Source organism: Apus apus, chromosome 2 (assembly GCF_020740795.1).
Source record: "Apus apus isolate bApuApu2 chromosome 2, bApuApu2.pri.cur, whole genome shotgun sequence".
NCBI classification, from domain to species: domain Eukaryota; kingdom Metazoa; phylum Chordata; class Aves; order Apodiformes; family Apodidae; genus Apus; species Apus apus.
The window spans coordinates 35805807-35820505 of NC_067283.1; the positions used below are offsets into that span (position 1 = coordinate 35805807).

At 46.1% G+C, this 14699-nt stretch overlaps 1 protein-coding gene across 1 annotated transcript in view; it reads left to right on the forward strand.

Moving 5' to 3' along the window:
* Positions 1 to 2401: 2401 nt before the first annotated feature.
* The window catches only part of CHN2 (chimerin 2), a 164639-nt gene continuing 152341 nt past the window's right edge, over positions 2402 to 14699 (forward strand). The window contains exon 1 of the mRNA XM_051610520.1: positions 2402 to 2766. Coding sequence (XP_051466480.1) covers positions 2718 to 2766 — 49 coding nt within the window. The 5' untranslated portion in view covers positions 2402 to 2717. The remainder of the gene's footprint in view (positions 2767 to 14699) is intronic.

Here is a 14699-nt window from a genome sequence, read left to right on the forward strand (position 1 = left end):
AATGTGAGTTTATTTTAATCTACAGTATATTTAACTGAACTTTATTAATTTACCTTTCAATGTTGCAGAAATTGAGATTGCATAACCTCGTATCTGCTGTCATCACAAAGATTATCAACAATTGCCTGTCCTTCAAAGGTACACAACCAGACATGTCCAGACTCACTGACTTTGGACAGAAAATACTCTATTGGCATTTATTGGAATACCTGGAGTAGTCATTCTTTGCAGGAATTCCTCTTGTGCTTCATCCAGATTTATGGCTGGAAAGACAATCTAAAATTAATTATTAAAATTCTTTTATGTCTGCAAAGTCTCGGCAGAGCGAGGGTTTTTTCCCTCTTTTAGGTTATCTACCTCCTTCCCTGCAGATTCTGCCAGTGTTGCTAACACCAGTGTTTCACCAACCCTGTGACAGGTTTCTGGCAGCTGCTGGAGAAACAGGAGGGTGAAACAGTGCTAGATTATGGAAGGAAAAATGAAGACATAGAACAGACTAACAGAAGACAAGTACTAGAAAGAGAGATATAGCAGGAGGAGAAGAAAAAAAACCAACCATGTAGGAGACAAGTGAATACCACTTCAACACATCATGTACTCTATTAAGTGGACAATTTACAAGTACAGCCTTGATGTTTACCACATTACATGACATCCTACAGCACTTTTCAACATCCCAGGTATTAGCCTGGTTTATAACCTAATCCAGAAGATAAAAGAACTTTCCTCCTTTCTCATTTTGCTCTCAGCCTTCAAGCTTTACAATGCGTGACACAAAACGTTTGGCTGAAGGCCAAAGAGCAGCAACATGCTTGCCCTGCTGTCTGCCGGGGCAATTAACAGATTAATAAGAGTTAGTGATAAAGCTTGGTTTTAAAGCCTGCTCCATCTCATGCGCAGCAGGCTATGGTTACAGAATAAAACCTGGACAAGCAAGCTGGCCTCAGCCCTGTCCCTAAATCTCCCGGCAGGAACCCCACGGGGCGGCTGCGCCCCGCTGGCCGCGGCTCCGGGATGGCTGCTCCTGGCTTGGCTGCCGCTAGAGGGGGTTTCCTACCTGTTTTCCCGAAGAAAAAAAGAGGAACCGACTGCAGCCTGGAGAGCCCGCGTTCTGTTTGGGCTGTGCCCGAAGCGGGGAAGCGGCGGGTGCGGGTTAGGGAGGGGGCCGGCGGTCTGCACGCTGCTCCCGGACCTGTGTGGCTGCGTGGGAAGGGCGTCCTTGCCAAAGAGGCTTGAATGCGCATCCTCGCCCGTCTCGAAGTAACTTTGTGCTACAGACTCTTGTTACGAGTCATGGGAGGTTTTCCTCAGTCACCATCAAGTCAAACGGGTTGCAGGCTCCTTGCAGATCCCGTCCCGGCATGGCTGTGCCGTGCCACTTGGCTGTTGTCAGCCGTGTGGCAGCCGAACACCTTCCTGCAGCCCCCTCGCCCCCGTTTCATCAAACGAGACGGAAGCTTTGGCTTTGCAATAACGCGCTGTGAGGGGAAAACGAAGGGCAGTCAACAGGAGGGAGCCCCCAGCTGATGCTTTCTTGGCTCTTTTTCCCACCTGCCCGTTCAGGCAGAGGGCAGCGGCCCAGGCTGGACCTGCCTGTCTGGCAGCCGGCCCGGCGGGTGCCCCCCGGGCCCCACCAGAGCCCCCGGGCCCGGGAGCGCTCCCGGGGGATGGGGACAGACCCCTCTGTGGCCGGGCCGAGGCCCGGCAGCCCCAGCTGCACACCTGGCAGGGGGAGCCCGGTGTTGGTGCTGGCCTGGTTTTTGTTTTTTTTTTTAAGGAAACGGATGCCAGAAAGGGGGAAACAAAAAAAAATAAAAGGGAAGAAAAGTGAGGGGGGGAGCGCGCCAGGCAGGAGGAGGAGGACCGCGGGAACGGAGAATAACCCGCGGGGGTGGACGAAGGGCGGCGAAGGGCGAAGCCCTGCCCCAGGTGCGCGGCCCCGCTCCAGCCTCAGCTGTGCGGGCTGCGGGGGTCGCGGGGGTCTCGGGCGGCCCGGGGGGCGGCGGCGGGCGTGCAGAGCCCACCCTGCAGCACCACCGAGCCGGGCCGGGCCGAGGCGCTCAACAGGCGCTGCCGCCCCACCGGGCCGGGCGGGACGGGCGCCGGCACATGGCCCGAGCCGCGGCGGCAGCCGGCGCCGTGCCAGGCGGCGGGCGGAAAGGCGCTTGGCCGGCGCTCGGCGGGGCTGCCGCGCCGCCGGGGGCTCGCCCGCCCGGCACCCACCCTGCCCGCTCAGCCGGGGCTGGCAGCCCGGCCGGCAGCGCCGCCGCTTCCTTTGTGTGCGTGAGGGGAGCTGCTGCGGGCGGCGGCGGGTCTCCCCGGCGGGCTGTCAGCGCTGCCCGCGAGGAGGCGGGGAAGCGGAGGGAAGGGTAGGGACGGGAAGGGAGGGGAGGAGGCGAGGGAAGGCGCTGGCAGGGCTGCTCTCCAGTCCCCGTCACAAGGTAAGCCCTGCTCCCCAGGCGGAGGGAGGCACTGGGAGCGCCGCGGGGCCTTTTCCCTGACCTGCCGAGCGGCTTCGCCCAGCCCCGCGGAGCGACCGGCAGCGCCTCGGCGGGCACCGCCGCCTCCCGCTCCCCGGCGGCGCGGGGAGCCCAGCGCCGGCTGCGGCGGCGGCTCGGCGCGGCTCCGGCACTTTGCCATGGGCTGGCGGCAGCGGCGGCCGGACAGCAGCGGGGGCCGACGCGGGGCTCGCAGCTAAGGGGCGAGGAGGAGGGACCATGGCCGCATCCAGCAACTCCAGTTTGTCCGGCTCGTCGGTTTCCTCCGGTAAGTTTCTCCGGCGAGCGCCGCATTTCTCCCCTCCCTCCATTTTAGCAGGGAGCTACCTGTCCGCAGAGCGTCCCGCCCGCCCCCCGCGCCCCCGGCCCTGCCGCTGCGGTGGTCCCCACGCACCGCGGGGCTCTGGCCGGGCGGAGGCGATGCCCCCGCCTGGGACCGGCTGCCCCTCGGGCGGCGCCGAGGGGGGGAGCCGGGACGGAGGAGGCTCGGCAGGGCCCCATTCGTGCCTTTGTGTGGGGCGAGGGGAGCCCCGCGCCCGGCTCCCTGGCCGGGGGAGCAGCATCCTTCCCGGCTAAGACCACCTGGCCCTGCTGAGACCACCTGGCCCTGCGGACGGCCGTCCTCTGCGCGGTCCCCGTGGGGCAGGAGCGGCTCCGCCTCGCACCTCTGCGCTCCGTGCTGCGCTGGTCCTGAGCAGCACCTGCCCCGCTGCTCCGGGACTGCTAGACGTGCGTGCCCCTCGGGGGGCGTCGTGGCACCCACTGCGTGTTGAGTACTTCTGCGAATACTGGGACGCTTAAAATCCCGATCCGGATATAAAAAAAACGCTCCAGGTGCAGCACCGCCCCAGGGTTTTGGCCGCGGGGCCCTGGCGCGGGTGTGAGGAGCTGTGGCTTGTGCTGGGTTTTGGGGGTGCTGGGGTGGGAGGTGGTGTCGTGGGGTTTGCTGCCCCTCTGGCGGGGAGGGCTGGCTGGCTGCAGAGCCGCGGGAAGGCAGAAAAGTTGCTGTGCGTTTCTGAGCGAGGCAGTCTGAAATTGAAAGCAGTGACAGAATAGTACCACTGCCTGCCTGCTTCTTAGCTCACTGAGCAGTTATTGCAATGTTTAAGTTATGAGGGATTGGCAGAGAGTAATATCCTGGCATTCCAGTGGGCTGGAGGAGTAAATAGAAGGATGAACAACTTTGGGGTTCAAGGGACTTGTGACTCATTGTTTTATTTGAGAGTGCCAGATACAGAGTTTGTAAGAGTGCTTTTTAAACATAGCAATATGTGCTGTGAAAAGCAGACGAACTCCTTTGACTATCAGTACAACTGCAGAAAATTATAAACAAATTCAAAAGGCTATGAGCAGCTATGTTATTTTGAAGATACATGTGCCTTACACAGCTTACTCCATTTCACTGTTCCAGCATGCAACACTTGCAGCCAGATCTAAAGAAAGAACTGGGTCCTGAAAATAAATATTTATTCCAACTCTTTTAATAAAAACACAAACCTTGTGATTCCTGATTGCCTTAGCTAGCAAGTGCCTGAAAGAAGCAGGCATGAGAAATCCTACCTTGTGTTCATGTTCACGAAGCAAGAGTCGCAAGACCAGAATGAAAACAAGTAAGAGGCAAACCAACTGAATAGCTTGTTAGTTAAGATACTTGTTTGGGCAACGTGATTTTTATTTCAAGGATCATTTGTATGCTTTTACATCTAAATTATGTGATAAAACCAGAAGCAACCCTAGAAGCCCAGACTGGCACCTGGGACTCTGTTCCTTGGTGCTGTAACCATTAAGCTGCCCAAGCATGTTCTCTGTGTGCATACCTTCCTTGCTTCACAAGTCTCAAGGTCTTTTTTGCATACTGTTCCAACTTCTGAGGAGGGATGCTGAGTACATGCCTCTGAATCCGCTCTGGCTTTATTGTATCTAAGCTCCAGGATCTGTCTCCCAAACTGACAGATGTGTCTCCCTTGCAGTCTTGGTTTGAATGCCTGTACTGCAGGGAAGAGCTGGGAGTTCCTTCGTCCGAGCAGTTGGTATGAGCTTAACTCCAGGTGGCCTCTACTCAGTACGTCAATCTAGCATCAAACTTAACATTTATTGGAGGAACTGAGCTTCAGTTGGGCTTTAGATGTACATACTTAAAAGTAAGGGCTTTTGGCTTTGTATGAAGCCCTTAGATACAACCTACAGCAGCTTACGGTTTATCTTTTCTTTTGTATTTTCTCAAGGATGAGCACAGCTGAGCCTTGGCCCATGCTTGAGGCCCTTGGATGCCACTAATAAATATTGTCAAGTGCTTCATAAAATAACTGAGTGCCCTTGGCTTTCATAACTTACAACCTTGGAGTGGTTTTTGGTTTTGTTCAAGTATATTCAGTATTTCTTCTGTGCACGTACTAATCAGAAGTTAAATTTGTGGCGGCATGATAAAGTTTCCAGTATTAGCAGACACACCGTATCTGACTGTGTGCAGCTGTATTTTGGCTGTCTGTGGTTTCAGTTCTCAGAACTCAGCAAGTCTTAGAGCATATTGTTTACATAATCTAACCAAACAGTCTTGCTTTAAAATTTCATTTGGTAGAATTTCTATATATGTTTAACTTAACAATATGAGGACTTCCAAATAGTGTAATTATTTCTATTCCACAGAAGAGGGAAGGCTATAGTATCACAATACCTTTTACTAATGAAAAAGGAAGTTAAGTTTGTGGTTGATAGCAGAATACCACACTGCAGGGCTGAGCTCTACCATTGACTTGATGCCTGGCCTTGATCAAGCTGTGTGATGTGCTGCTGGATCTTTTTCCCATCTTTAAAAGCAGTTTAGCATGTGTCCATCTCATAGGGAATTTCTGCAGCCAGATTAAAGCATTGCTCGTGTAATCTAGGAACAGTTACTGTATTTGTAAATACATTTTTAGCTTCAGGAAGACATCTTCCATTTCCAGTTGTTTAAAAAATATGCTCATATACAAGCAATCTGAGAAGAAATAAAACTGTTAATCTCAAGAGCATATAAATAATTCAAGTTTGAGACTATGGTTAGGGTTGGCTGTTGTTTTGAGGTAAAAATGGAAGATCTGCCTTGTTTCCATCCTCAAATTAGTATCAAGAACATTCAGATATGTAATTAGGTTTGAGGAGTAGGACATAATACTTGAGAAATTATAGGTGGCTTTTTTGTTTTAAGAATGTCTGGGGTTCATAGCTGACACATATATGCATGAGGACAAATTGAAGTGGTTGGTAGCCAGATTCTGGCCCATCTGAACACAAAGTAGCTCAGAGCATCTACAGGCTCCTTCTATTCACATCAAGATTTTGGTATAGCCTCTATTTGGTTAGGCTCTTTCTGTTTGGAAAGAAAAGGGTTAGCTAGAATCCATCTTTGAAGGAGTATAAAGGTTTATTGACTGAGTGGTGATAGCGGAAATTAAGAGTTTGAATGGCAGATGGGAATTTTCATTCCCTTTTAAAGGGATAATTTCTTCCATCTCTTACCCACCTTTCTTAAAATATAGATAGTTCTCTTTCCTTAGACAGTGTCCACCTCTATTCTTCTTTTGTAAAATCATTTATTCATTGTACAGGTGAGCACAGATGTGTTGTAGGAACAAAATAGTAACATTAGGCCCCAGGGGGTAGAGGGGAAGCCTGCATGTGGATGCTGACTGCTGAAGCCTGAGAATGTGTTGCTGCAAGTGACCATTTGCAATGTAACATTTCTATTTCAATTCTTACCAGTTGGTATCAATGAGGAAAAATGTTAAACAGTTTGAATATATTTAATGTGAGGAAGCTGCCCAAGAATTTTATGGTGTAGGTATTCTGCTTGCCCACTTGATGTTTCTTTACAGGTGCAAGCAGAATTTCTAGTCTTCACTTGAACTTGTGTCTACATGAAAGGCCAGAATTTGATTCTATGCTGGAACAGTCATTTATAAGCACTACCTGCACAGTGACATGGCAGCTGTAGCTGTTGTACAGATGGGGAGCTAACACGCATGGAGAACTGTGACTTCAGATATCAACTAGTATTAAAGCAAGTATTTGTACTTAGGAACCTCAGTTCGAGAAGGACAGGGAAGTGCTTGAAAGAGTCCAGCGCAGAGCCACAAAGATGATTAAGGGAGTGGAACATCTCCCTTATGAGGAAAGGCTGAGGGAGCTGGATCTCTTTAGTTTGGAGAAAAGGAGACTGAGGGGTGACCTCATCAATGTTTACAAATACGTAAAGGGTGAGTGTCAAGAAGATGGAGTTAAGCTTTTTTCAGTGATGACCAGTGATAGGACAAGGAGTAATGGATACAAATTGGAGCATAGGAGGTTTAAGGTGAATATCAGAAATTTTTTTTTTACTGTGAGAGTGACAGAGCACTGGAACAGGCTGCCCAGAGAGGTTGTGGAGTCTCCTTCTCTGGAGACATTCAAAACCCGCCTGGACGCCTTCCTGTGTGATGTACTCTAGGTGACCCTGCTCTGGCGGGGGGGTTGGACTAGATGATCTTTCAAGGTCCCTTCCAACCCCTAGGATTCTGTGATTCTATGATTCTATGAACCTATTTCTCCTTTGCTTTCACAGCTAGGGAACCTGTCTCTCCTTCAGAGCTTGTGTCTGTGGTACTCATCTTAACAGCCACTGTGAGGCTGCTAATTATAGGTTCAGTAATATTAGATACTTCTCATGGGCCCCATCTGACAGAAGCCTATGGAAGATTTTTTTCAGTAAGCTAGCACTCACGGGTAACAAAATCTACAGGAGAGCTGTGGATATTTGTGTTGTGTTTCCTCATATATAGCTCTCTGCTTTTGGTGACAGAACTTAAGCTGCTCTCTGACTACCGACAGTTGTGTTTGAAGGTGGCCCGGGGAGAATGGGGCATCCTGTAGTGAGGGAAGAAGTTGGCCATAATAAGCAGTTAAATTAAGCATTCTTCTTTGGACCTTGGCTAAATCTGCACTGCGTATGAAGTGCTAAACTTATAATTACTTCCACTGGGAATTCCACTTTACTTTCCTAAAATCTCTTCTATAGACCATGCCCAGGTGATCTATTAGCTGTCTTTCTTGAAAGCCCCTAAATTTTGTGCTTTTCCCTAGATGAAGTGCTGATTGAACTACAAGCAGCATCTTTTCTTTCTCTCTTACCCTCTAAAGATAACTGTATATGTTTCTATGCTTTCCTTCCTGCTGCCTTTCCCTTAAAATAGGCATAATCCCATGCTGATCCCCATCTTACTATTGACCCTTATTCTCACTCATTCTGATCTTTCTTTTTTAATACTTTTTTGTTGTTATTGTTTAAACTTTTCATCTTTTTCCTGGCAAATAATTTACCTCTCCCACTTTGTCACCAGCTGCCTGCAGTTTCCTCCACCCAGTAGCCAAATACTGATAGTAAACAACTGACGAAATTGAAGCTCTGCTTGTTGGAATGTAAATACAAGCTTAGGTGAAGAGACCTTCGTGGCTGTGCCTGCTCTTCTTGTCTCAGGAGCAAAAATATATCCAGCATGCTTCCCAGCTAGGCTCCATGCAGTGGTAATCCTACATGTCAGACATCTCGGACTCTGCACAGTTGTGCCATCCAAAGCTAGCATATCAGAATCACAGAGTGGTTTGGGTTGGAAGGGAACTTAAAGATCATCTAGTTCCAACCCCCCTGCCATGGACAGGGACATCGCCCACTAGACCAAGTTGCTCAAAGCCTCATCCAACCTGGCCTTGAACACTTCTGGGCAAATTTACAGCATGAAGTGCCTGTAAATCCCAGCTGCCTTTAAGGCTTTGAGCTCTGCTTGAAAAGTCTTCTGCCAGATGGCCTCCCTGCAATGTATGGATAGGTTAGATAGCTTGGGCTGTCTGTTAGCTAAGGGTCCACACTGAAGGTAGATGCAAATATGAGTCTGCTGAATGATAGTGTGCAACCTGGCTTTCTCCAGTAGGAACTGGACTGTGCCAAAACCTTTGTCTGAGTTTGAGTCTGTGCTGTAAGAGAGGTAACACTGGGAGAACTTGCAAACATGTAAACCCAGGATTTTGTGTTTTCTCTGAGCTCTGAAGATAAATTTGTGGGTGTTAAGGAAGACATGGAGATTGAAGGGATAGCAGTGCACCTTCCTGCCTCACATCTAAGTTGTTGCTTCTTTATGTGCTGTGTGAATTTCAAGTCATACCTGCCACTAGACCGAGTGATGGAGTTCAAACACATAGACAGGCTTTCTGCTGCAGGCCTGGAGAAGGGTTTGTGTGCATCATCAGGGTATTTTCACTTTTCAGCTGTGTCAGCTGCTTTAATAAAAGGGTATGGCTTCTTTCCACATCCCCCCTGCTTTTGTAAAGTCAGATACCTGTGTAGAAGACAACTGCTACAAATTCTTTTAAAATCACGAATGATTGATGATTTTTTTTTAAAAACAAAAGTCCAAACCTGTCTTTCTGTCCTGAAGCTCAGGGGAAAAGGCCTTTAAGTATCATTTAAGCAGTGTTCTTTATTTAATTGATAGTGAAGTTTATGGTTCATAAACTAATTTGATTCTTGTAATAAATGGAAAGAAAAAAAAAAATTGTTTTTTAAATAAGTGAACAGATATGTTGTTTGAAGGCAGTATAGTTCTCAACTACCTGTTTTCACACATACTCTGTGTTATGAGAAGGATAAAAACCAGCTTACTGAGGAAAGAAGAAAAATCTTTGATGGTTCCAGTAACTTAACAAGTTCAAAATAAAATATTGAAGGCTTGTGGCTCTCTTGGGGTCATGAAGGTGCTATGATGTGAAATAGGCAGATATATTATAAAAATGGAAGTCAACAAAGGCTGATTTTAATTAAGATGCAAGCAAGTGAGAAGAAATGAAATTACTATTGTACACAGATTCAGAGAGATTCTAATTGGGAAAAAGATTAGTAAATGAAAATAGATGTTTATTCTCAATGATTTAATAAAAATAGTGTTGTGAAAATGGCACATGAAAGCTATTTAAATAATTCTGTCATTATGCTGATAAGGTGCTATGTTTGATTTTTTTTTAAAGGACAATAAAATTTCTTTTTATTTCTGTTCCTCATGCCAAGCTTCTGCTGGCCAGGGTGTTCTTGCTCTAAATTAAAGCTGAAGTCTTTTGTATTTGATGATTATATAGAACTCAGCGTTCTTACTAAAAATAATAAAAATTCAAAAGGGAAAAATGCCAAAATACTCCATTCTGATGTAGTGATTGGTTCAACAGTTAGTTACTGAATGTGTAGGCTGTGATTACTGAGAATAAAGTAGCCTGGAAACTGTTACAATTCATGTCTGCTTCACAATTTAACTTATATTGGTACTCTGAAAGGAAAAGTCTTATTCTTCTTACAGACCTGCTTGTCTCAAAGACATATGTGGAGGGTCAGCAGAACAGTCTTTCATGCTGTCATGATGATGACCTTTTTGGATACCGGTTCAATTGAGTAGTTTTTGCCTTCTGTTTGATGGTTCTGAGGAGGCTTAGATATGCCAAATGCTGAGCTATTGTAGGCAGGAATATTTTACATTAATGAGTATTATGTGCAGTTCTCTTGTATGCCCATGCCCATGATGTTTTACATGTTTCAGATTATAGTAATTTGGCTGTTATGCTGCATAAGTAAGTCTAAAGCACCTGGTGCTTTAGACAAGGAAATATGGTCTTTTTTTTGAATTTGCTTTGTTTATATACATACTTTTGGCTAAAGGGCAAGAGTGGCTGGATTTGCCTTGCTTGCAACACTGAGTGCTGGCAGAAGGTGTTCCCATGCTGAGGAGCCAGTCTGTTGTTGCTTGTTCTCATCTACAAGAGGAGGAGATACTTAAGAGATTAAATATTTGGAGTACTGTGTGTTAAGGAATGGCACAATAATATTGCATGAAAAAGCTTTTGTTGCAGGGAAATGTAGCAGAATTTATACAAGAAGCTGTAAGCCTGTAATTCTGTATGCATCACATTCTTTTCAGGTGTAGTCACAGTTCATCTGAAATCATGTACAGTAGCTAGTGCAAATGTGTAATTTTAACTGCTGTGAATAATGACCTATTCTTGCTGTCTTTTGTGACCTTTGATGATGAGAATGTAAATTTGAATTTTACATTTTGAGGTGGTTATTACAAACTATGAATCATGTGCAATTCAGCAATAATAGTTTCATCATCCTGTTTTACTCAGCAATAATCCAAATCCTGGGGCTGTGAAGTGAGTATATTCTGGTATAAGGAAACTGATGTTGCAATAGTGCCCTTGTAACATTAACTGCTTTAAAGTTTGCCCATGAATAGGTTGAAACTTGACAGCCTGGGCTGATACATTTGGTAAGGTAAGGAGAGGTTGAAGGGTTTTTAAAATTCAGAAGAATGTGCAAGCGTCGCTTGCCTTGCTTCTGGTATTAGAGATCAAGGTCATCACAAATGAATTAGTTCAGTAAATAAGACATCTGTTCTGAGGATGTCATTATCAGGCAGTCCGATTCCCCTGGGACCAGGTGTCTTCAGTACAGTATTGTTACTGACAGCATAGGAAGTACTAGGTGGGCCCTTTCTTCTCATCAGTAAATCATGTGTCACCTGCTGCGACCTGTGTGTCAAGTCACATGTCTCAGTTTCTTCTTACAAACTTGCCATGTAGCTATTCCTCTCCTTCCTTCTCACCATCTTGTTGGCTGTTTAAACATTGCTTATAGCTTTTAAAAACCCCAATACTTAATGGTTTGTGGTGTTACACTTTTTATTTCATCAAAGGAAAAAAAAGAACGTTAGAAGAGATGGAGAACCTAGTTTGTAAAGTAGATTAATCTTGTTGGGCAGATGTTTAATTGCTAAAAAATTGTCTTACCTTGGCAGATCAGTTGGTTAAATATTTGACTTTGTGTTACGGCAAGGAAGAAAAATGGCAAACACACATCATATACAGGCATACTTGGCATACCCATTGCAAAGGCAGGCAGCAGTTCCTAGGAGAAGGTGGTTCTTCTGCTGCAGTGATGTACAACATGCCAGAGTTCCTGTGTGGTGATCAAAAGCAAAACAAGTCCAACAGCTCTTTCATTGTTAACTTTGCCATCAGAAGTCCTGGAGTATCTGTTACACTATTTTTCCACTGTGTGAAGCTGTATGACTTTCACCTTAATTCCTTGATAAATTAGGTAGAGTGCCACAAAGTGAAGGGGAGAGCATGAGGGGACCATCAAAAGAACCTGAAGGTGACAAGTCTATGGGATTTGATGGGGTCCATCCATGGGTCGTGAGGGAGCTGACAGATGCAGGTGTTAAGGCTCTCTCCATCATATTTGGGAGGTCACGCAGTCTGGTGAGGTTCCCACTGATTGGAAAAAAGATACATAGCCCCTATTTTTAAAAAGGGGAAAAAGGAAGACCTGGGGAACTACAGGCCAGTCAGTCTCACTTCTGTGCCCAGCAAGACCATGGAACAGATCCTCCTGGAAAATCTGCTAAGGCACATGGAAAATAAGGAGGTGATTGGTGACAGCCAACATGGCTTCACTAAGGACAAATCATACCTGACCAATTTGTGCAAGGCATTTGACCCTGTCCCACACAACATCCTGGTCTCCAAACTGAAAAGACATGGATTTGACAAATGGACCACTGAGTGGATAAGTAGTTGGCTGGATGGCCACACCCAGAGAGTTGTGGTCAAAGGTTCAGTGTCCAAATGGGGGCAAGTGACGAGTGGTGTTTCTCAGGGGTCAGTATTGGGACCAGTGCTGCTCAACATCTTTGTTGGAGATACGGACAGTGGGATTGAGTGTATTCTCTGCAAGTTTGCTGATGATACCAAGCTGTGTGGTGTGGTTGACACCCTAGAGGGAAGGGATGCCATCCAGAGGGACTGTGACAGGCTGGAGAGATGGGCCAATGCCAACCTCATGAAGTTCAACAAGGCCAACTGCAAGGTCCTGCAACTGGATCGGCACAACCCCAGGCACAAATACAGTCTGGAGGAAGAATGGCTGGAGAGCAGCCCTGAGGAAAAGGACTTGGGGGTGGTAGTTGATGAGAAGCTCGACGTGAGCCACCACTGTGTGCTGGAGGCCAGAGAGCAACTGCGTCCTGGGCTGCATCAAAAGAAGTGTGGCCAGCAGGGCCAGGGAGGTGATTCTGCCCCTCTGCTCTGGTGAGACCCCACCTGGAATACTGTATACAGTTCTGGTGCCCTCAGCACAGGAAAGACATGGAGCTGTTGGAGGGGGCCCAGAGAAGGGCCACAAAGATGATCCAAGGGCTGGAGCACCTCTGCTATGAAGACAGGCTGAGGGAGTTGGGCCAGTTCAGCCTGGAGAAGAGAAAGCTTTGGGGAGACCTTATAGTAGCCTTCTAGTACCTGAAGGGGCTACAGGAAAACTGGGGTAGGGCTTTTCACCAGAGAGGGTATTGATAGGACAAATGGTAATGGTTTTAAACTGAAAGAGGGTAGATTTAGGTTAGACATCAGGAAGAAATTCTTCCCCATGAGGGTAGTAAGGCATGGAATAGGTTGCCTAGGGAGGTTGTGGAAGCCCTCTCTCTGAAGGTGTTTCAGGCCAGGTTGGATGAGGCTTTGTGAACTTGGTCTAGTGGGAGGTGTCTCTCTACTCATAGCAGGGAGGTTGAAACCTGATGATCTTTAAGGTCCCTGCCAACATAAACCATCTTGTGATTCTATGATTATGAGAGACCCAGACAGATATTCCAGTTTCAGCTTTTCCATGGTTTCTTATCTTGTTGCTGTTAAAGGCAGCTGATTTGGGGTTTTTTGTGTTTGTGTGTGTGGCTGAACCCTACCTTTGTGTGCTATTTGTGCACATTATACAGTGCTGTGGCCCTGTCAGTCCTTGTATCTCCCACTTCTCAAGCAGTTAACAATGTTTGCAAGCATGTGTAGCTTAGCAGTAAACCATCCTATCCTGGTTATGAGTTCAGGGTTAGGTGCATCCTAGCAAAGAGGCAGATATCAACTGTGAACCGCTTTAGCATAAAAAAAGTAGGAATGCTAGTGGTTGACATGGGCTTCTGGCACATTTAGATAACTTTACAGGAGATAGATTTATCCACTGCTGTTCAACACAACAATATCACCTCTTTCTGAAGTCTGTGAGCTGGAAGTAGGCTGGGAAAATGGTGAAATATATATGATTCGTTCCTGCTGCATCCTTTTACACTTGTTCAGGTGTCCACTGATAATCACTGTGGGAGATAATCTACCAATCTGACCTGTAATTGCTGTTCTTCTGTATGTAGCCAGTAGAGTTACTGCTGAGTCAGAATGCTGTGGCTTCTAGGTCCTGCTTTCTACAGGCAAGAATTCCTAAAAGACAGGAAGAATTTGGGGTGTGTTTGAAATATGGGATGTTGACATTCTGTGTTGCAGGTTAAAACAAAACCAAAACCCACACCGATGTTGCAAGGGGGCCTAATAGGAAAATCTTATTAATAGTGTGCTGTATAGAACAGTATATAGATTTGTCTGAAACCCTCTTTCTTCTTTTGATTGAAGAACCATTTCCTTCTCCTGTACTTTATGAACTTATGACATATCTGGATTTATGATCCATCGGTAGCTGGATCACATTTCATTCTTTTTGATTCCAGTGTTGAGGCTAGCAATTAATGAGCTTCTAAGATCTAGAGGAGAGTATTTCATAAAATGTTCTTCAAAATTCCGAGACTTAGGACTCTATTTATAGAGCCTGAGTGTTGTAATCAAATTTATGTAGTGCATAGAAATATCTTAAAGCTGAATTAATTATTTGTAGAAAATTCTATTAAAAAAAACAACCAAAAAACCCCAAACAAAAAACTGTTTGTAAGCACAAGGTATTAAGTCCTGACCCTTCAAGCTGCTTGGTACCTTCTGTTGCTACTGCATTGAGGTACTAAATCAGCAGCTTGCCAGGACTGGGTAGTTGCTTATCTGAGTATTTTAAAGCAGTTTTCATTAAAGCAGCATATCCTGTTATGATGGGGCAAATTATTATAGGCTACATAGTAAGCCTCCCCTCCTCAAGTACCTCCTGGTACATAACATATTTAATATTCAGTGCATTTACATCAAATATCTATAGAACATGTAAATTCATTGGTGATGATTTTCCTATGATTATGCACAAGACTTAAATGATAGATAATTTATATAAATACCTGCTTCTTGAGTGAGCACACTCTCCATAGCTCCTGATCCCCTGCCAGGCAAACC